This window comes from Culex pipiens, chromosome 1, assembly GCF_016801865.2.
Source record: "Culex pipiens pallens isolate TS chromosome 1, TS_CPP_V2, whole genome shotgun sequence".
Taxonomy (NCBI): domain Eukaryota; kingdom Metazoa; phylum Arthropoda; class Insecta; order Diptera; family Culicidae; genus Culex; species Culex pipiens.
This window is the reverse complement of record NC_068937.1, coordinates 135,170,689-135,194,957: the sequence shown is the minus strand read 5'-3', so window position 1 is coordinate 135,194,957 and position 24,269 is coordinate 135,170,689. Positions and strand designations below refer to the sequence as shown.

Here is a 24,269-nt window from a genome sequence, read left to right as displayed (position 1 = left end):
ACCGATCTGTGGTCCCAAAATTCAAAATTAGTGTAAAGCTTAAAAATGCTCTGTTTGATGAAAAATGCACAAATAAACTTAAAATAAAATTTGCATTGGTCATATGCTAGTACAACATTTATTTTAAGTTTTTGTCCCTCGGCTCTGGTCGACGTCGAGAGGGGAGGGGCCTCATTTTATAAATTTTTAAACCTAATGTATCACAAAATTATTTGTACATCATAAGAAATGATACTATCAAAAAATATCAATGAATTAAAAAAAACCTGTGTTCCCAAAATTATTATTTTTTAAGTTAAAAAACCCTTAATTTGAAATTTGCATTAATCGTTGTTATACAATGAATTCTGATTAATTAACCTTCGATTATACATGTTTTTTAAATGAAAATTTAAATTTTGGTCAAGGACATGGAAATTTAGGAGGACAAAAACCAAAAAATAAAATTAGCATTGGCCTTATTTTTTACTTAAAAAAATTGATGTGGTCATGCTCGTCTTATCTCAAACTTCTTTTTGGCGTTTTTAAAAAACTCCATTAACAACATTTAAAAATTATGAAGCTCGTAATTTTAACATATTTTACCTTTTCTGGACGAGAATTCCGGTTCTACAAAAATTATTGAATTACAATTAAAAATTAAAAAAGCTAAAATATTCAAGAACCGCTTTGGAGTGTAGTGAAGCAAATTTGAAATTGCACTCTAAATTGAAACCACTGGTTTTCAGCTCATTTGATGCAACAATTTGTACGCAATAATAAATTTAGATTTCTCGCCTCGGCGGCAACCTGCGTACATGAACAATCGTCCCCCGGGTATCCCTGCCCCACCCAAACTCCTGCCCGCGTACCTATCCAGCACAAATCTGCGCGTCGTCACTCCCTCCAACTCCCGCTGATCGTCGTTCAACGCCCGAAGTTTTGTCCCCACACACTCTCCGATTCGTCACCAGCCTTCTGCGCACGTTTGCCGGAAGCCGCCGACCTGCGCAACGTCGACCCGCGATTGGCCACAGATTACACCCTCCCATCCCCTCCACACCCGGTCGCGCGGGTCGCAAGTCGAACTCTCGAGAACCGGCCCCAGCTCGCGCCATTTCGGTACACAATTTCGCGCCGACTGGTCGCCTGTTGTTGTTTTGGAGAAGAGCCTTGGAAGTGAATTTCGAATAATTGTTCGCAGAGTTGTTCATCAATCGTAGTCACCTGTGCCCGGAATAATTCCGCGTGTGTGTGTGTGCGTACGTGACAGATCGTCGTCCAGATTCCAAGGGTTTCTTGGATCTCTCTTGGAAGGAGAAGCAGCCGCGAAGTCGGAGACGACAACCTTTGGATTAACCTTCCCCCTCTCACCGGTCATCATCCAGTGGCAGTAGGCGTGGGTGCGTGTCTCGACACTCTGAAGTTTATCTTGGTCCCAAACTAGTTCAGCATTAATTAAGCTTAAAAGTCTCATCAATCTTAAAACTAGCGAGTGCTCCATGCTAATTGCTCGTGCAAACTTGAAAGTGAAAGTGATTGCTCATCCGATTAGACAGTACGGGATACGGACCGCGCAAGTATATCAAGTTCATCAAGTTTTCGAAAATTTTCCTCAAAAAAAAAAATCACGCCTCAAATCTCCAACGAGCGCGCGCGTAAATTTTGTGCGCCGCAGCCTGCTGCGATGTCGCTCCTCGCATAAGTTGGCGGTTCATAAAATTAAGAGGAGAAAAATGTTTTTTGCTTTTTTGTGGCGAATCATGACGATATTTTTCTGGGCGTGGGCGAAGACATCTTCTAAGAAGCTGGAAAAATGTTTTTGTGGAGTGAGGAAAATGTGAGAAAATAGAAATCATACAAAAACACGTTTTATGGCTGGCGGTGGGGAGAATCTTGTGATTATGGGGACATTTTAGCGTTAGATTAAATCTGTCGATATAAAAATGTATTAAAAAGAAATGTATTGATTCCAGGCATTTTTACATTAAATTAAATTTTGGTACAGAATAATTTGTTAAAAATTTTGAAACAAGATCTAATCAAATCTAACACAAACGCAGCCAGTCCGATGAAAGCATGCTGGAAAGTCTTGTGATTAGATTACGCCCCAAGCACTTTTCTTGTCATTATTAATAATTGCAGTACATCCGAGAACACCCGAAAATGTATTGCAAAAATTAAAGCGGCCAGCCCTACTACGTTGTGTTTACCGCAGAGAGGATTCTGAGAACGGATCACATTTCAAAGAATCTACAGGGGAGGAAGGATGCGTTTGTTAAAAATGTTGAAACAAGATTGTGAATAATTCTTAGTTATTTTAAAGTCCTGAAAATAGAATAACTAACTAAATTAAAATCTTAAAAATGTTACAATTTTGTTCTCAGACAATTTGAACTCAATTTTTCTATAGGCTATATTTACATGTACAAACAATGAACCAGTTTATTCTACCTGGATATAAATACAAACATTTATGCATCTTTGACTTGTTTTAGTAAATGATTTAGAGACTCGTAAACACTTCTTGAAAAACTGTCAAAATTGCTTAAGGTTTGGCAAAAAAACCGTAATTGCAATCGATTCGATAGAACTTATATTAAAACTGTTTAAAGTAGAGAACAAATATGGAGGGGTAAAATGTTACTCTTGGGGTTTCAATCGAGCGGTCAAATCTGGGTTCGCAGCCAAATTTAAAGTTTATTTGAAAAAATGTATGATTTTATTCACCTCATCCTGACTTTTACATCTTTAAAAACATTTCATGTTGATTAAATCGGACGATTTCCCTTGCCTCCTCAATCCAGTCACACATGTTGCTATTCTCGACGTGGAACTCCTTCAGCCGAGGAAACATCCCAATCAGCGAAAAAACTTTATCCTTGGCCTTGACGTTTTCCAACCGGAGACTTCTTACGCTGCTGTTTGCTTCCGCCTTGATGCTCTTGATATTTTCGTTGAATTCCGCAATGTAAACCGACTTAAGCTCCACCTGCTGAAGCGATTTTAGGACGGAAAGTGAAGCCAGAAAATCTGCCCAACGATCGAACTGGACATTTTCCAAGGAAATCGTACCAATTTTGGAGGAATTTTGCAGAAATTGTGCCAAACTGTCTCCCTTGACGCATGCTCCGGACAGGGACAGCTGCTTCAAATTTGGGAACTTGTGAACGTCCGCGTGGTGTACAAACTGATGGGGCCCAAAGGCGTCGATTTTGAGACATTCAAGTGAGGTCATTGCTCCCAGGAATGGTGGCGCTGCTTCTAGGGACGTTTTGCGCTTGTGGATCATCTCGAAACGCTTGAGATGGGGGAGAGATCTGCCGAGCTTATAGATTTCCTGCTGCTCAGAAGAACTAACGCACAACTTGAGATCTTCGATGGTTGGCTGAACTCGTGCAAATTTGATTGCGAACGTTGAGTTCCAGCTTTGCTCGAGCAACCAATTTTCCGTGAAGCTAAACTTTTTCAGCTTAAGTCTCTCAATTTTGGAAATTCCTTCGAAAAGCTCCGCTCGAAGTTCCAAATGATGAAATGATAGCTCATCCAAAGTATCCTGAACCTTTCGGACCAAAGTCGTGATCAACGATGCTTCTGCGACGTCGGATGCTATTATGTAGCTACATTCTAGTGCTTTCAAACGAAGATCCGCCAGAATAAGCTCGTCCAACACTCCTGATGAAGGTCTCATCAGAGAAAGTCGCTCCAACTTGGGTAATTTGAGTTCAATGCGATCAATTCGCCTCGAAAGATCAACATTGCTCAACTTAAGGCTCTTCAGATTCGGTGTAAACTTCAAAACATCCAAAGAAACCTCGCAGTTGCTAAAGCAAAGATTCGTAATCTTTGCGCCGATCGGTGGCCACCACAAATCGACGCTCTTGGTGATTCCACAGCAAATGAAGGCATTCGCGACGGGAAGCGATGTTGGCGGCGCCTGGTGGATGATGTCCCTCCTCAGCCTAAGCACGAATCTCGTCCGGAGAGCTGGACAGTTTTCGATGATTCCTCGCCAGTACTGGCAGGTTGCACGAACAATCAGAAGCGGAGTGAAGGTTAGATTCAAGAAAATTTGCTCCCAAATCTCGGTTGGCAGCGCGGGTATCATGTTTTCAACTGAGTTAGACATTTTGTTTGGGTTTAGCTGGTAAACTGTTACAATGAACTGATAATAAGTTCTAACGTACAGGTTGGTTTTATACTAACGATAGGTAACAACTCAATTTCTTGTACCCAGCTGGCGAAATATTCACTAAATCATTAGAAGTACCGAAAATATATTTTTTTTCACTCAATTGATACACCAAAACCAACAACAAACACATAATTTCTTTCTGACCCACTGAAAAAAGTATGCGAAATGTTAATTAAAACTGAAAATGATTGTTTTCTCTTCAGCGTGTAATGTAAACAAAGCGTGGCATCCTACTTGTTGTAGTGAGTTAAATCAGTCAAATCCAATTCGCGATTAAAAGCTCCATAATTCCGACAGATGGCGCAAAGCATCGAAGAATGACGATTCAAATTTTCGCTGTTCGGTCATATAGGAATGCAAACTTAAAATTGAATTTACAGCTCTTAGAACAACTTTTGAGAAAAAATTCAAGTAGTATGTAAGTGTAAACTTTTTGCACTCTTTAAATAAACGCAATAAAAAAGATTTTGAAAAAAAAAATTGAAAAAAAATTGTTTACAATGATAGAGCATCAAAAGTTAACAAAGTATCAGCTCGAATTTTTGCTCAAAAGTTGTTTTGAACGCTGGAATTTAACAAAACAGAATTCGCATACATAACCTCAAAGGGCAAAAATTTCAATCGACATCCTTCGCTCTGTTCTGCTACTCAACACTAGATGTCGCATGTCGTTTAGCTTATGAATGCCAATATATTTTTTGGGTGGGTGTTTTGTTCTTCTAAACCAGGGGTGCCCAACCTTTTGGCCCTTCGGGCCATATCTGATTTTTCTGAAGCAGTGGCGGGCCGGATCTAACTTTTGATAAATTTTAATAATAAAGCACAAAGATAACTTTCAAAAATGTGTTAATCTGACATATTTTAGTTTTTGTTCGTTTAAAATTGTATATTTATTGTTTTTGACGATTGCAATTAAATACCTCGATATAACCAAAAACAAAAATTCAAATTTCATTGGTCGTTGCAATTTTTTCAAGTTTAATTTCCTCAACACTACAGTATAAAAAAATCAATGAGACATGATAAAATTTATTCAAACGAAATTTGGATTCGAATATCTTTTACAAAAAAAAACCTTGTAGTACACCTTTATTCAAATATTTTGAAAAAATATTTTAAAATGAAAAAAAATCGTTATTCTTCCAAATTCAAATTTTATGGAAAAATATTTTTTGCTCCCTAATTTCTTGACTCATTTTGAGACATTTAATATTTTTAAAATATATGCAGCGATCAGTACGAATAATATGCTTTTTTAAGCTTTTTTTTTAAAAAAAAAAACTTTATCACAGAAAAGTTGTTCTGTAAAAATACATTAGTTTTTGCTAAGTTATTTATCTAAAAAAATTAAAATAGAAAAAAAACTTCGATGTGAAGAAAACACAGTTAAAACTGAAAGGAATTTAAATTTCGAGTCATTTTGTACATTTTTAGACAACAATCAAAAAACAAATTTCAGAAATTTCAAAATTTTACGAAATGGATAATTTTGTTTTCTTGCACAATTTTTCAGTTCAAAAATATCAATATAGAAATTAGAAAAATTAAATTCAAACATGAAGAATATTGTTATGTTATGTTAAAATTTGGTCTCAAGCTTACTTTTTATTAATTCAGACAATCAATCAATTTATTAAATATTTCATGAACGAACAGCCTTAAGGGCCGGTCATAGAACTATTTTGAAAAGCCGTCGCGGGCCGGATGAAATGGCTTCACGGGCCGGATCCGGCCCGCGGGCCGGACGTTGGGCAGGCCTGTTCTAAACGATCGGCATTGTTGCCAGGCTCAGTTTGTATTGCACTGAAAATGATAAAAAACACAGGAAACCTTCAGGACGAAGACCAAAGAAATATAATTTGTCTTAACACACTCATTCGAAACTATTCAGATTATGACAAAACCAAACTCCGTCAGAAATGAGTAGGTAAAGCAAATGTTAGACTTATGTCAAATTACATTAAGAATTGATTCAGACTTTTTCCTGGGTTAGTTTTGACTAGATGACAGTGGTTTTAGATTAACACTATTGAGTTTGTAGTGAGTCGAATGTCCGATTTGGGGGAATTTAATTTACAATTTCATTAAATTCAGAACTTTTATCCAATTCTGAGTAATTCTGGATTTAAGTATTATTTAAATTTCAAATTTTTGAATTTTTTTTAGCGAAAAACTCTCTAGTTAGGGAATTTCAATTTTCTCCCTGTTTTTTTTTTATTTTAAATTTTGGAACTATCATATTTATTTTTTTTAAATTTTGCCGCTTTGTCTGAACATATGAATTTTGAAATTACCAGATTTTAGAATTTAAAATTTAGTTATTGTTTGTTTTGAATTTTAAATTTTGAATTTTTAAATTCTGATTATTTTGAATTTTATTGTTTTTAATTGTAGAATTTTAAGTTTCAAAATAAATAGTTTTGAAAAAATTTGAACTTTCAAAATCTACACAATTTTAAATATTTTAATTTTACAATTTCATAATTTTCGAACTTATTAAATTCTCGGACCTTTAAAAAAACATTTTGACTTAATTTTTTATGATTTTTTTTATTTTTAAGCTTTTGAACCAATGAAGTTTTTGAATTCCTAAAATTAAAATGTTTGTTTCTTAATTGTTGAATTTTTGAAACGTATGATGTTTTAAATCCTCCTTTTTTCGGTTTCTCTTTAATTTTTTTTAATTTTAGTACTATAAAACTTTTGATTGATTTTTATTTAATTTTAAAATTTTTGAACTTATGATTTTTTAATGCAAATTTTTTTCATATTCTGTAATTTAGTCTTTGCATATAATGTTTTTATTTTTCAAATTTCGAATTTTAAAATTTTCAAAATTTTAACCTGCATTATTTTTTTAATTGTGGAATTTTTTCTAGGTTTTAAAATTGTGGATTCTTATTTTTTTTATTTATAATTTTTTGTTGGTTGGTTGAATGGAAATTTTTCAATCTCAAACATTTTTAAACTCTCAGATTTTTTAGTTTTTTAGAATTTTTAGATTTGAAATTTTAAATTTCGTTATTATTCGTACGCATTCAATGCTCAGATTTTAAAATTCTGTTACTTTGAAATTAAAGAGTATTTGAATTAACGGCTTTTAAAATTCTAAAACTTTGGGTTTTTGAATTTTTAAACATTCGACTAATTGTAAATTTATTCACCATCGATATTTTTTCAGAGTTGTGGAAATTTTGTAAAACCATTTAAAATCTTCATATTTTTGATTTTAATATTTTAAAAAGTTTGAGGCTTTGGTATTTATGGATGAATTTCGTAATTTTGGAATTATTGAATTTCTCAAAACCACATCTTTTTACATTTTCAGATTTTAAAATTTGGATTTTTTAATAACAGGATTTTAAAATTTTGAATTTTTATACTAACAATTAATATTTTTTTTAATTTTCAACTTCAAAGTTGCTTTCCCAATTTTAATAATATTTTTTTCAATTTGAATTCTAAAATTTTAAAATTTTTCGCTAGTTTTTAATTTTTGAATTTTGAAGTTTTGTAATTTTTAAATACTATTTTTGAATTTACAAATTTTTAAATTATTGAATGTATTTGAACACATAATGCTTTGTATATATTTTTTTAAATGTTAAAATTCTATTTTTTGTATTTCCATCACTCCCTAAAGTTAAGTCATAATCATGCCGCGAATGACCTTGATTGATTAAGAATTTGATGAAATATATCCTTATCGAACCTTTGCCGGAGTAAGTTCATTTTGGACGCAAACATAGTTATTTTAAACGTGCGTGTGTTTCCAGCAAGTCACTAGTTTGTTTTCATAAAATGATAGTAAAACAATCACGCGCGAAACAAAACTATCAGTAAACTCTTTATGAGATGGTCCAATTTTGAGGTTGTGCCCAACTGTAATGTCGTCTTTTCATTCATATTTATTGAATCGACTCATCGCCATAATTTGGCACCAAATCCGTCTTTTAATATTGCCACAATTAATTCTGTCCACGAGACAGCGAGCAATTGCCGCAAAGAAACCCCCAAATGATGTTCTAAATCACTCGTTAATCCTCGTCCCTCGCCCTCACCTTAATCCCTGATCCCTAATCCAGCTGAGAGCTAAGCCAAAAAACGCGAAAAATTTGGCTTGCTTCGCTGCAACTAAGTTAATTTAAATTCGCTTGCAGGCGAACGAAACGTCGCAAAATCATGCAGTTACACTCTCAAAACAAACTCCTCACAAATAAACATGTCCCTAATTTTGGCCGGTCCGGCGCGAGACTGATGACCGTTTTGTCCTCGATTCCATAAACCGGGGGTGCGCGCTCGGACCACGTGGAATGTAAATATAGTGCGTTCGCTTGCTTCAAAGGGTCGCGCACTGATGTTTTGGAAGATTTATAGTGGTGTGGCCGGTGTGTCCACAAAAGCATGAACGCGCCCACGGATATTCTGGTCCTAGCGACTATTTTTACTGGCCACGACGGACACTAATGATGGAGTGCGGGGCCAGAGCAGTTTTTCGCCGGGGTGATTGTGACAGATTCCGGGAAATTAGGCCAAACTGTCAGCGCGCCATAATGGCGTCTGCGGTAGCCATAAAAACAAACGTCAAACTTTTTTATAGCAGCTCGCCATTTTGTGTCAGCTAGACGCAAATTTTTGCACAAAAATCTAACGAAAAGAGATGTTTACAATGTTCTTCCTGAAAAAACAACAACTTCTCGTCGCGTTTATTGTGGCTAATGCGCCAAACCGTAAACACCACTTTTCATCTTCTTCGTCGCTTCCAAAATGCGCACATTCTCTGAAATGGGACCAAAATAGATGAATCAAATCTGGTGCCGCCAGCGAGTAGTGGTTAGATCTTTTGATCGGGGGAGTAAACACTTGTTCGGAATTGTTTTATTTTTTTGCGAATTTATACAACTTACTTTGTTACTAGGTCGGAAAAGTTGAGAATAATTTGTGCCGCTAGATTAAACAACTTGTTGGCAGTGTTGCCAGCAGTTGTTGAACTCTGACCACCTGTTTAAAAGGGGTTCCAAGTTCGTATTGGCATATCGTTTCATGTAGACATTACCAACATTGTTGACTTCATTGACAGAATTTATTGAATAACTAGAAACAGTTTTTTTCAAAGCAAAGTATGCACCTCGTTTTTTGTCACGTATTCCATAATGCTTTTTTTTGACTCATCAAATTACTCAGAATTCGCCAAAGTTTACTCAGTTTTGTTGAATTATTCAATCAATCATAATCTGAAATGAGCTACAAAACTCATTTTTGGGTAAAATCGGAATTGACGAAATTTGAGTAATTTCATAACTTTTTTACAAATCAAAACATTGGCTTGAAAGTCAGTTTGCGCTTTTATTTTATTTTTTCTGACTCTTGTTGCAGCACTCGTTTTGGAGTAAATTTGAAATAAATAAAATATGAGTAACAAGCTTACCCCGACAAACTTCGTTCTGCCTTTTTTTTCGTTAGTTGACGTTTTTTGTTTTCTGCTTATTCAGCCTCCTGTGATCAAAATTTGATTTTACGTAACTTTTTCCATACAATTTGCCGATGCTCCGGAATCAGTTCCAGAGTGGCCAAAGTGTCAATTTCACAAAATGTTAACGTGGTGTATGGATGGCCCCTGAATTCCGTCTGTGCGTTTTTTAAATGTTTTTTTTTATCTTTGCGCTTGGGAAAATCTCTAACAATTATGAGATTTTTTCACCTAGTTTTTAAATTTACCCTCATTTGAGATTTGATGCAAAACTCATTTTTGGGTAAATTGACATTGACGTAATCTGAGTAATTTTATTGTCTAACAAAAAGACAGTTTAAAAGATTCTTCTTTGACATAATGCACATCTCAGCAGGCGGTCCAAAAACAAGACTGTGAATGTCACATCACCCCAAACAACGCCAGCTGTCAAACATAATCCGTTTTGCACGGTGACAAATGATAAATGGCCACCGTGCCTTCCGATTTTATGGACGAATTGTCACGGCACGATTGTGCACAAAGCTTCCGACAGCCCGAACAAAACCTCAAATTGTTTAAAGAAGTAGCTGAAAACTGTGTTTACTGACTGTGAAACATTCGTTGGAACGCCAAGGAAACTCATTAATATGTTGTCGGAAAAATGGGGTCATCAAAAGATTTCGCCAGCCGAACCTTAACTTGCATGCAACAAGTTGCACACAACCGCGCGATCAAAGTGGCCATGAAACTGGTGCACATCTGCAATAGCTTTTTAAAAATAGGGTTTTCCAACGCACACAAACCATATTTCCCGCTCCAATTGTAACACTAAATTAAATTGGTCGCGGCGAGGGGCCCTGGTAATTAAAATTCGCAACCGATGCCCGAGCATGCAAAAGAAAAATTCAGTTTCAGCACATAAAATTAGGAATTTTAAATTTTTATCATGGCGGCGCAAGCACACGATCATAAATCATTTGCGAGCAGTTGCTGGTGCGAAATATCGGCACAAATCTGCTCCGGCTCCGGGGGTTGGCAAGATGTCACGACGGTGACCTTGACCCAATTATTTCTGGTGGGGGTTAAAGCCGTGATCTCGTTAATTACGTTTTTTTGGAGAGGGTGCTGGATGTTGGATTTTTATGACTTGTGACTACATTTTCAGTCAATTCGCGAGATTATTGCAATTAATTCAATTGACAGATGCCAAGTTGAAGGTAACGCAATAAAAATAAGGCATGGAATGCTAGAGGTAAGCTTAAATGTGACATCTGTCAAATGCAGACTGAAATCGATTGGTGATTTTTCTTAAGGGTAACTGATGTTGCAACAAGTATTAAAATAAACAAATTAACCGAGATTAAATTTAACACCAATTAAGCCGGCCCCGTCAGCCTCATAAATCCCGAATTTTTGACAAGTGATAAACAAAATAATTCGCAAGCACTTAGCGCCAAAGGAGCGCCGAGAAACATCTTGTTTATTCTCGAGCTGTCAACCGAAACGTCACGACAATAAAGACCAACATGCCGCCGCGACAAATTCTACCGCGCAAGATTTATGTAGCCTGCATGAGCGGCAGTTCGTGACAATTGCTTCATTAATTAGCGTTTTAACCCGTGCGATGCCGCGGTGGCCGCTCGGTCGGTTGCGCCCGATTGCCACCATTAAAATCCGTTCCCATGTTCCGTTTGGTGACCGAAAACTGGCCTAAAAATAGACAGGCTCGCGAATTAGAACGTGCGCGCGACTTCATTTATAACTTTCCCCGAAGATGGCCAGCGGCGTCCGCTGGAATCTCGGAAGGGGGTAAATTGTATCTTTTGTCGCCGTGACATGCGCCTGACAGCGCGCGCGCGCACACCCTTGGTTGACAGTTGAGTGACATCGATCGTGCGCGTGGTGTCTATCTGCAGGCGCTTTCGCTCAAGATTCGTCAACGTCGCCGACGAAAGGAAAATCAAAGGTGGGGTCGTGATGCGCACACGCGACACCTGTCGTCGATGCGTCTTATTAATATGCACTCGAGCACTTTCCTGCTCCCGCAAGAGGACGGACGAATTCAAGAAGGTGCACTTGGTTGTATTTGCAAAAAGGGTTATTGCCAGAATTAATGAGTTGAACATTTTGAGCGTGCATCAAACTGTCAAAATTGGTAGTGTCAAAATGTACCCTGTGATTGATAGTTGATGATTAATATTTAAAATGTTTACAAATGTTTGGTAAAAAAATATAAAGTTAGGCCCTTTGACTTCAACAGTCCTAAGATTCATCTCCCAGAAGTGAAGACTTCTCGAGATGATGCTGATGATGATGCGCACCACTTGATGTCGCAATCCCGGTCGGTTTCCTTCTCTCGCACTTGTCACAGCCGCCTGTTGAACATGGGCCGTTTGGATCCATGTCCGCCACGTCACAAACTCTGTCTCACCTCCGACCTCCTTGTCTCTCCTAATTCTAGGCCGTCGAGAGCGTTGAGGAGCAGGTCACCAGCAGTACCAGTAGCACGACCAAGACTTCATCTGCTACCGTATCGGAGAATCAGCAGATCTACCAGCACCAGGAATCGTACGTCGAGCAGGTCTCCTCAGTTTCCAAGTCGAAGCAATTCCACCACCAAACCGCCTGCGAAGAATTCCTCGTAAGTTCCACAAATTTCCCATACGAGCAAAACCCCCTAAATTTAGACAATACCCTCTCCCTTTTAAGGTCCGCGAGCGCCTCGTGAACGGAAGTGCCAAGCACGAGTCGAACGGACTCCTCACCAACGGAAACCACAAAAGCCACAGCAGCCAGGAGCAGCTCCAGCAGCACCACGTGAGCAACTCGGCAACCAACAGCCAGCAGCACAGTACCAGCACCAGTGTTACGACCAGTGCTGCCAGCAGTACCACCAGCACCTCGAACGTCACATCCGGTTCGAACCGGCTGCGCGACTTTAAGCTTGAGCGGCTGAACCTTCCCCAGACAGGAGGCGTTGTGAGTGGTAAGTACGAGATTGTCTTTGATATTTATGATGTTTTGGTGAAAATGGAAATGCCATCAGATGGTGCTGGTGATACGAAAACGCCTACAAGTAGGCTGTTCACAATATACGAATATCGCTTTACAATACGTTTCGCCTCAGCTCGTGCATTTTTTTAAAAACTATTTTTTTAAATGTTGAATTCTAGATTAAATTTTCAAAACAACCTATCCCTCATGGGTTTCCTATGCAGATAGGGCCTTTTGAAAATTTAATCGAGAATTGAGCATCAAACATCGCGAAGTTTTACATGAATTTTCACTATTGTGTTAAACACAAAAAAAAACGTCGTAAAATTTTGGATGCAGTGAAACATTACAGAATTTGTTGGTGTAAGATTTTCATTTTTTTATACAAAATACCGTTTTAAACACACAAAAACATTAAAGTCTACTTTTAAATATTTTTTATGTGTTTCAAAAATTATGGTATTTTGTAGAAAAAATTGTATTTAACTCTTAAAACTCTAATATAGTGGAAATCCAAACATAATTATCAAATAATGTTACATTTTGTATGTATTTTCACTATAAAAGAGATTTTAATGTTAAATAATACAAATTGAATGTATAAAAAACATGACATTTTGTAAAATCAAATCCAACATTTTACACCATAACATAAATCCATAGAAGCCAAACTTCAAACAAAATATTGCTTGGTGAATACCACTACAACACCGAATTTCTTGAAAATACTAAAATTAACGTAATTTATTGCAAATTGTATCAAAAATCGTAAATGTTGTATGTATTTTCACTTTTTAAAAGATTTGAATGTTAAATTATGAAATTTTATTGTTTTGAAATTTTACGATATTTTGTAAAAAAAAATCTTAATTTTACACCAAAAACTCTGATGTAGTGGAAAATTTCCTCTGGAAATTCATAAAAAAAATCTCTTCCTCGATTCCCTTATTGCAAATTATGAAAATTATTTAGAACATTAAAAAAACTCCTAGAATATAGTATTTGGTAAAAACTTACAAATGAAAATAGTAATTTGTAGAAAAACATGTTACTGCAAATTATGGAAAAAATAAAAAAATATAATATATTTTAGTTAAAACTTTAACAGCTTGAGATGATAATGTTGAAATAAGTTCATTTTAATAAATTCATTAAAAGAAACGTGATTCGAAGACGATAACGATAAAAGTAAAAAAATACTTAAACGCATTTTTTTTTTGCTGAAAAAAGTTTTTAAGAGATTTTAATGTTTAATTATGACATTTTAGTGTTTTGAAAATTACGATATTTTGTAAAAAAATAATAATTTTACAGCAAAAATTCTAATGTATTAAAAATTCGTACGTAATTTTGCAAATTGCAAATTATTTAGAACATTAGGTATTTTTTAAGAATATGATATTTGGTGAAAACTTACGTATAAAAATAGTAATTTGTAGAAAAACATGCTATTCTTTAAAAAAGACTTATTTTACAAAATTTTGCATGTTAACATATATTGCCAATTACAAAAAAATACATTGTGGATTAAGCTGGTAGCTGGATTTTCTGGCATCTTCTCACGGTCATTGGAAACGGTCGTGGATAGACCTAGGGGTTCCCAATTGGTGTAAAAAAGTTCAATTCTAGAAAAAATATGGATTAAAATTTTGATTTTTAGTCACTTCTCTGACATCAGGAATAATTGTTTGAACATGCTCGCAATTTTTTTATTCAGTCGGAAAAATATTATTTTTCTCGAAAAAAGTTTCATTTTTAACCACATGCATAATTCTGGCTCGATGCCGCCATCATGCGACCGCGTGCTCCGTTTGTTTAACAACAAAGCTGCAGCTGGATGGTGAGACGAAGTGAGGGGGGAGAGGTTTTGACATTTTATTCCCGCATTTGGCCCGCCGCCTATTTCGTTGGTCGTTGAGCCGACGGTCGTTTCCAACGACCGAGTCCAGTTAGGAACTGATCTTACAATATTAAAAAAAAATATAATTTTGATTTTTTGGGTATCCGGCTGAAAAACTTTATAATAAAGAATAAAAAAACTAAAACTTAACAGTTTGAGAGGATATTGTTGAAATAAGTTCACTTTATAAATTCATTAAAAGATACGTAATTCAAAAGTTTTCAAAAATCTAATTTTTAAAGAAAATATGTTTTTTGCTGGATTTTTTTTTGCGTTACTGTACAGCGAACATTTCCTTATACTAAAAAAATAACTCAACCATGTTTGAAATGATTTTAAAAGGAAGGGTATGCATTTTTAATTGTTTTAAGCTGATTACACATAAAATTAAGATAGAATTTTTAAATTTTATGAAAAAATATTTTGTTTGCCCTCTGATTTTCAGACCGTTTAAATTGGCGGGAAGTCAAAAACTTTGATTTTTGTTTTTTTTTGCAACAGGCTAATATAGAAAAAAATCTGGTTGACTGTTAAAAACCCGAATTCTAATTTACATTTTTACTATTAAATATATTATAGTATTATAAAAAAAAAACTAGAAGCTTTTTTAGTTTGAGCGGTCATGAATTAATTAAGCGCAAGTATAAAAACTTCAAAAAAAATTGTAGTTATTTATTATAAAATATATATAGATGAAAACATTCATTCCATTTACATTTCCATTTTTGCATTTTCAGGATAGGTAAAAAATACCTACTTGATGATATTTTTTGACTCTATTTAAGGACTCAATTGATCAAGTGATCAAAGCAATCACTATTGAATGAAAACAAATGAACCGATTGAATTTGGCACTATATTATTTCCGGGAGCTTACTATCTTGAACTCATAATTACCTAAAAATACACGACTGTACATGATTGAATACACTCGTAAGCGTGAATAATGATTAAGATTTCATGAATAGTTCTCGAATTCACGGTCGTGAACAATGTTCATGATTTTGTGATAACAATCAGGATTATGATCTTAAAACCAAACTGGTGTTGATTTCACTAGTTTTGACTGGGATTTGGTGCCGTCGCAACAATACTTTGCTGCAGACTATTTTCTCCCTATTCGTCATGTGGGAGGAGACTGAAAAAACTTCCAAATTTGTGTTACATAACCAAAGAACGCTCCCTTATTCCAGCTTCACCTGTTGCATACATGTAGGCGCATTTTCCAACCTCCAACAACGCCTACACAATCCTACAAATTCATAAACCTCCTAAAAAGTTTACAATTACCGCATTTCCTCCACCCATCAAGTAAACCTTTACTGCCGGCCATAAATTCCACACTCATTGTTCGGGACGGCGAGTAGCACCGCTCAAAAGAAAAACGGGCCCTCCTCATTATTTACGATGGGAAAACGATATAAATTGCCGTACTGTCTGCGGATTGCGGCGTGCCACTTGGCGGGCCACGCGTACAATCCGAGAAAAAGATCTTGTTTTAAGTGCCGGCGACACTTTTACGCGAGTTCATCTTTTATCCCACTTCGAGATTCCTTGAATTGTTCATCAATTACGGCGGGAGCCAACAAAGATGGCGCCGCGCCCACGTTTGACAGCCCAAGGCCAAGGTGGTCGATTGACGAAGGTGAGCTCTTTTGTGACATCGTCGCGCTCAATGAATCATACACCTTTGGACGGTCGCTTCCGCCCGGGGTACACCAAAGCGGCCAATAAAGATGGAAACGTTCAGAAATCAATTAAGGTTCGGCCGAGAGCTCAGCACCAACTCTTGGCAACGGTCTCCGCGGAGAAATACTTTTGCGCGCGGCCTACTACACATGTTTGCGTTTGTGTGTGTGTCAAAGTGTGTTGCCAACCACTTTTCCAAACGCGTGCGCAACCAGCGTGTTCCAACAGGTGCCGGACTCGACGTTTTTTTTGGAGAGGAAGCATCGAAAATTGTATATATATTTTCGCTCTAGAATTAAGGTGGGTGAAATTTAGCCTCAGCCGCGCTCGTTTACTCCTTCGACAAAGTGGCGATTGTGGTTTTTGGAGGTGACTTTGACATACTCCGAGCGACACGAGCGCATGACAACAATGTTGAGCAACGTGTTTTGCAACACTCTTGCCTTGTCTAGGGAAAGTTGGCAACACTTCGAATGATTTGATTTTTTTATTCGAATCAAGCCTGGATAACTAGATCAATTGACTTGATCGAGCTGTCAAAGTCAACTATTGTGATTGCTAATTGAGGCAATTTTTTTTGCTCAGAAGGAAATCTCAAATTTTCATCAGATGGAAATCAAAAATAGCACTTTAATCTTGACGAACAGCTGCAATTTTCAATGTCGCGCCGCGCGCGCATTCTAGCGGAAGAGTGTATCCGGTAAAAATACTGTTTTTCTTAGAAGCAAAAAAAAGGGGCGCAAAAAAATAAAGCGACGTGCATTAAATTCCTCCGATCTTGCGTTGACGTAAGAAAGCCAGAGCTGAATCGGAAAATTTCGAATGAAAAAGCCTAAGAAAATTCTCCGGGATTGCAATTGCCAACTGAGTAACGAGTCAAAGCCGCAAACAGGACACAACACGTTGGACACATTTATTCTTGACCGCGCTAGATGAACGAGAAACGGTCTGACGACAGAAATCACGTGGACAAATGCAGCTAAAAACTAGGGAAAAAGTTGGCGAAATCAGAAAACATGTTGACTCATCCGCGACCAAAGACGGACGGAGGAGTCTTGGAGGCAGATTGCGTCAATCCGTTGGCCGGATTGGCGAAGGTATTTTTGGGATTAGCTAGAAGTTTCGGATGCAGAAGAAAAATCTATTTTTTCTTCTAAGCAAATTCCAAATCGTTAGATTTTATGCAAAACGATATGGCAACACTGCAGTAAACGTCAAATTGACATTGTTTATCAACGCTTATTCAGAACCACTCAAAATCTGTTAAATACAACTCAGTTATTCTTTTGAAATACTTTTTTAGAATATGTTCAAAATTCAAACCTGCTAACTAAATCATCAATTTCAAAGATTAGTTTTGAGCCTTAAATTTTGGTGTTTGTATTTGTATTCAAAAGTCCAAACCCAAACCTACTCCGAAATGAATTTTTATGATTATTTTTGGTAAAAATTTATGAGCATGAGCATGAGCATGAGCATGAGAGGATTATTTTTGGTAAAAATTTATTTATTCAAAGTTGATTCTAATTCCTAAAAAAAATATTAAAACTTACTCAACATTTTGTTTTCAATACACTCAAAAAATATTTAATTTTTATCAAAGCAAATGCAAAAATAATAATAATTAACATTCTACACTCGCGTCAATTCGAAATCACTTGAATTATATCGAATCCAAATCTTCTCAAAATAAAGTGTTGGGAGTTTTAAATTCTATATTGTTTGAAATTTATCTACTGAAAAATTATTTAAAACTAAAGTAAACGCTCATTCAAATCTGTTTCAATTAGCAAAAAAAAAAAATGATTTAATTTTATACGAAACGATATGACGAAAGGGGGAAATGTAAAATTTGACATATTTGAAATATGTCAAATACAATCCTACTCAGAATTGAGTTTCAAATAATACTTTTCAGTTTTTTATTTGCTTGAAAATGTATGTAAATAAAAACGACATTAATTGATTAATAATCTTTCAAAATCTGTTTTTGTTCATGGACAGTTTGAGTGATATTTATGCGAAATTTACTTAAATTCTGGCTAAATTGTACACAATTTTCATTCTCAAATTTTTGTTGTGCCGTTTATTTGAAAAATAATTATTCGAAAGGAATGTTTGTTTTCCACGTTTGTTCATCTGAAAAATCCAAGAATAAATAACTTTCAAAATAAAGACATAAACAAGAAAATCATCGCAAAAAAACATTGAAATTCCATCTCAATCAAAATAATCATCCTTTTTTTTCGCTCTTCTATAATCTATTCGAACCCCGCCACCAAACACGCCAAAGAATGTGGTAATATTGGGGCGAAAATATCTATTTTGAACAGCGCGAAAAGGAATTGTTTATTGGTAGCGACAAAAACACATGTCCACCGGGCCGAAACAGATATATTTTCCGGGGCCGGATTCCGAAGATTTGGTTTTTTTTCTGCTTCTTCTATTTTCCGGGAGCCAAATTTTGATACAATTCTCGATGTTGTTGCCAGCAATCTCGGAGCGCCGTGTCAAATTAAGATACAGATGAAATTTGTTAGTAGGCCATGTAAACAAATTAGTCAAACTTTCATTGTTTCTGTTTTTTGGGTACTTATTACACTGACTATTACTATTCAATTCATGATTTTTTTTTGTAAAAGATGTTTAAAAATCTGGCAACCTTGCCACCATTCATTAAAAAACGCAAATTCTCCACCAAAGCATCGATGGCCACTTGTTTCGAAGCATTCCCAGCCGCCGCCGTCACCGCCATCTCGTGCCATGTCAGAATCCGTTCCGTTGACAGTTTTATCACCCCGAACGGGTTGGAATCGTTTTCTCTACAGAGCGCGCGCTTCTGGCTTGGGTCACCATTTGTGTCCGGCAAATTTATGACCAATTTTTGCTCGAAAAATCATCGACGCAAAAAAAACAGAGTTGCCGCCGCGACAGATGGCAGCACCGTCGGCCAGCTTTGTGACGTTAAGTGTCAACTGTCGTTGTCATAGTCACCAAAGTGAGCGTGTTGGTTTCACAATAATCCTCTCCAGTTGTGATGGGCGACGTGAGGTTATGTTGAAAATCCACACAGATTTTCTTCCATGGTCGACCAAAATAAAAGATATTTTTAGTCGTTTTGATGAATAATCCCATGATTTTGGGTATGCAAGTTTGTTTGTGTTTCGCGGTCAGAAAATACTTAAGCCGATTTAGCTAGGCGTTTTTTCATAATTAAACTCTTTAAATTTGATCGTGTAAACAACTTGACAGTTATATACCGTAAAGGGGAAATAGAAAAGTTATATTTATATTTCACTAATATTTTTTTCTGATTTTCAATGCGTAAATTGCACACAAGTTTAAAATAAAAACAAACACGATACGGAAATGTGCATCTCCCGGCCAGATCTCGATCTTGATCCAACCAACTGATGCGAAACCTTCCCTCAGAATGTCTTAATTCCGGGGCACCACCGCATCCGAAACGGTCAACACCGTGATCCGCCATCGGGAGGGAATGTTAATTAAATCACCCTCCAAATAGTATTTTAATTAAAAGAATTAAACGCCACCACGCCGCTCGGACCGAGGGGCTGCACACTCAACACAATTGCATAACCTTCGCGCGAGGGGTGGGTCGCGCGATTCAATCGTTTTCCAGCGCGCGCTAATTTTGCACCGTTTTTCTCCTGTCAAAAACCAAACACACACAAATGTTGGTGTACCAACACCAAGGGAAAAATATCCCTCCAAACTGGCCGCCCTGGCCGCGCAACGCAACTGCAAAACTGACACCTGCCAAAATTTCGCCAGGCTAATTTAAATCTACTGAAGGGAAATTATAATTTCCTGTGGCGTGCGGCAGCGAAGAAATATGCCGCGTTGCCGGTGGGATGCCGAAAATAAGTGCAACTAACTGCACACACCGAAGGTAGAATTTTGCACGCAAACTCCTCTGCAACGGAGATGGAAATTTAGATCGTGCTTTATGTGCGTGGAACTAGAATTGGTTAAAAGAAAAAAAGTCGGATTTTGTTAAAATAATTTCAAAAAAGTGTACTCATCGGGAAGCCCATGTTCAAAATCCTTTGAAATTTGACAGTAGCTATCGATTTGAACTTGAAACAACTCTACCCAAAATTGAGTAGCAAACATAACTGAATAAAACCAAAACTTCGTTTCTCGGCTGTCAAAATATAACCTACTTAAATTTTGGTTAAAATTTTCGGGTTTTGTTTTGATTTTTTCTTCTATCCAAAAATATGATATAATAAAAGTTTAAAAAAACGGGTTTTCAAAAAAAAACCCTTCAAGTAGGTTTTTTGGGTTTTTTCAAGGAGTGATACAAATCACTCTAAAACAAAACAAAAAAATACTCAGAGTCGAGTACGCGGTTTCTCGAAATAATCCAGTATAAACTTCTAATCTGATCAAATTATTACTACTCAAAATTGGGTTTAGATTGCTGATATTATTGTTCACAACTATAAAGCATATTTTCTGAGTACAACGACCCTTTGTAGAAAAGGTCCTACTCGACAGCTCGTTCCAAAGGGACCATAGTTGATCCATCGAAAAAATGTTGTCTTGTCATTTTTTTTTTTTTTTTGCATTAAAATGAAAAAAGTGATCAGAAATGTTTGCTAATCCTGTTTTTTACCGTTGTACATAAAAATTGACATAGGGCTTTAGGACCCTATTGAGCAGATTAAATTAAATTATTTATTTTTTCAGAGTTGGTAAAAAAATCAATTTTTTGAAACAATCCAGTATGAACTTTAAATCAGGGCTAAAAATGGGTACATGACACTAAAAAATTTCTGAGAGTTCACTCTGAAGCATATTAAAACAGTACTCAAAATAGAGTAGAAGCTTATTTAGAATAATTCAGAATAGGTATAAATGGTAAATTTCAACTACTTCAAATAGGGTTAATTGGGTCCTAAAATGAAGCTTATATTGGTGATATTATTGTTTACATCGATAAAGCTTATTTTTCTGAGTACAATGACCCTTTGTACGACCGCAAAGAGTTTAAAATAGATTTTTAAATCAATTTTGAAAAATTAACCTCGCGGTCCTTCATGACAGAAAAGTTCCTACTTGACAGCTCGTTTCAAGGGACCATAGTTGGTCCATCGAAAAAATGTTGTCTTGTTATTATTTTTTTTTGCATTAAAATGAAAAAAAGTAATCAGAAATGGTTTTTGTTCGTGTTTTTTATCGTTGTACATAAAAATTTACAAAGGGCTTTAGTACCCAATTGAGTGCTTAATTATTCAAGGAGCAATGAAATCACTCTAAAAACACATAAACACTGTTATTTAAAATTGCGCAAGACTTTTCTTGAAATAATCCAATTAAATACAGTTTGTCCAAATGTGGCCTACTTAAGATAAGGTAAATAAAACCAAAATCAAAATTGCTTGCTACACAAAATTGATTAGAACGTTTTTTTTTTGTAAATTTGATACACTTTAAATTAAAATCATGCATATTTAAAAAAACATTTGAATTCGTGAAAAATTAAAAAGCAAGCGATTTTGAAGATCTCACGATTGATGGCATGTGATTTTTCAGTACATTTTCAGTACCTTTGATAAATTTAACATTCTCTCAAATCTTAAATCTATTTTTGATATGATTCAGAAGGCAAAACCACAAACAAAATAACACATTTAATCCCATGCTTCTCGCTAATCATGCCACATTTTTCTCCTCTCCAAAGCCGCATAATTTCCCACCAAATGTTCTAAACTAACGTAAAATGTGCATAGCATAACTAAAGGAAAGGCCTTCCATCACATGACACCCACTTGCTCCACATCTGTCGGCAGCGGAAAAGCAGGTGAATCAAAAGTGATTCTATTTTTCCTTCTAGAAAAAACGCCACACTTTTCCTTCTTTACCACACCTTGTTCTTCTAATAAAAAAAATGTGTGTGATTTAGACGCAAAAGATGGCTTATTTTTAGGCCCCTCTTTAAGCCATCGGCGACAAGCGGCAGTGCGTTAATTATTGTTATTATCACCGAGAAAACAAAACAACTCCCTTTTCCCACCGTCTCCCCTAGGATTTACGTAGGGGAAACCGGAGTTTGGCTCGGCAACAGAGACATCACGTATAGGAGGTAGAGTGTGAACAAAAAAAAAATGACAACAAATTATGTGACCGTTTAGGATTTATGGCGGCCAACCTGCTGCTGCTGTCGTGACGCATCATTGGGACTTGAACATTTTTTCTTCTCACCCATTTGACACATTCATTGGCTTTCTTTACGAGAATGACAACGGCAATGATGGCGGCACGTCACGCGGGTGAAAAAGAATCGTTCGTTTCGTTTTTTTGAGTGATCTTTTTTTGGTTCTTCTTTTTGAATAAAAAGTTGGAAACTAAGCTCGAATCCAGTGAGCGGACTTGATTTTTTTTTTCTTACAAAAAACTCAAGTCACAAGACACACACACACCGTGTTTTATTTTTAATCGGGCCCGAAAACAGGTGTGTGGAAGTGGCGCGCTTTTCGTCGGGTTGACTTTTCAATGGGGACGACCAAAAACGAGAAGGAAAGAAAGAAAACCAGGCTAATTTGTGTGTTTTTGCACGGTTCCTTAGATTTTTTGGTCTTTATAAAATTCCTTTGCAGAGGGAGCAGAAAAAAACTGGTTGAAAATTGCACACTTTGGCTAGGTGGCGCCAAAAGTAAAAACAAAGTTTTATTTAGACATGCCAATTGAAAGGCGAGTCGTTGACAATTTCTCTTTGAGATCAATATATGCTGAATGCAACGCTAAATTGATTTTTGAACTTCATCAACAAAATTATTCGGAAACTGTCAAATATACACGATAAGTGAATAATGCTTATTTCTTCATTAAAAATAACCGTTCACTCTCATTAAAAATTTCTACGTTTTCGTCCAAGTTTTCATCAAACCCTAACTTTCTCAAAAATGTGTTTACACGGAAAGGAGTTTGATCTGAAAATTAACAATCCTTTTTTGTTGGCTAAAAATTGTTAAAATTCCAACTTTTTTTGTAAAATTTTCCATATTTCTAATAAAATTGTAAAAAAAACAAACACCGATTGCTTTCTAACTAAAAAAATCCAAGTCACCAGATCAACCAACATTTTTATAGAAATTTCAACCAGTTTTTAGTCAGTTTTGCGAGAAACCTCCTCTCCGTGTAGAGCAGAGATGCTCAAAGTTTTTAGAGGCCGGACCAAATTTGAAGCTCAAATGAGTTGCGGGTCAAATTTACAAAATAGATTATTTGAAAAAAAATTAACTACGTTGTTTTAATTTAAAAGCATAGAAAATACATCTAGCTGTTGAAGTTTTTTTGAAATATCTATTATTTTCTGAACATTTCGTTGATCTAAAATAATAGAGAACAAAATAGCAGTTTTCTATTGGTATTGTTGATTTTATTGCTTTAAGTATTTGGGAAAAAATGTCTTTAGCTGAAAGTACTTGTGTTTTCAAAAAAAATTACAGTTCTTTTTTTATATTTCGAAAATGGTGACAATTTATGTAACGGCGTTATTGTATCTTTAAATAAAGTGTGATTAAGGGGTTACATACATGTAAATCGGCAAAAATGTCCGAGGATGGTGTGAGCACAAATTTAAACTTTGTTATAATCTTTTTGCAGGGAAATAGAATGTACATTTTCATCTATTAACAAAATAAATAGTTATGATGACTTTTGGATGTACCATTGCCGAGATATAGCTATTTTAAGTTAGCAGTTTCAAAAAACGGGTGCCACGATATCTCAACACTGCTTTGACCAAATCAGCTCAAAATTTTGGTGAAGACTCGTTAAACCGGTCCTGTGTGCATGACGAAGGCCGATTTTCAAAAACTTAATTTTATAAAAAGATAAAAATATTTTTATGTTTTTCATATAAAAAAAAACGTCAGTTTTTGATTTTTGTATTTTTTGTATTTATCGTCATGCACACGAGATATGTCTTGGGAGTCTTCACCCAAAATTTCAGCCAATTTGGTCCATCCCATCTCGAGATATCGTGGCACCCGTAAATCAACTCCTTGTTTAGAGAAAAACGTTCACAA

General features: G+C 35.9%; 1 protein-coding gene across 7 annotated transcripts in view; it reads left to right on the top strand.

Annotated features, from left to right (window-relative positions):
• Positions 1 to 24,269, top strand: part of LOC120418340 (filamin-A) — a 78,585-nt gene that overhangs the window by 31,774 nt on the left and 22,542 nt on the right. For all 7 annotated transcript variants that reach the window (XM_039580685.2, XM_039580682.2, XM_039580684.2 and 4 more), the window contains 2 exons: positions 12,088 to 12,267; positions 12,336 to 12,612. In XM_039580685.2, the coding sequence (XP_039436619.1) occupies positions 12,088 to 12,267; positions 12,336 to 12,612 (457 nt within the window). The remainder of the gene's footprint in view (positions 1 to 12,087; positions 12,268 to 12,335; positions 12,613 to 24,269) is intronic.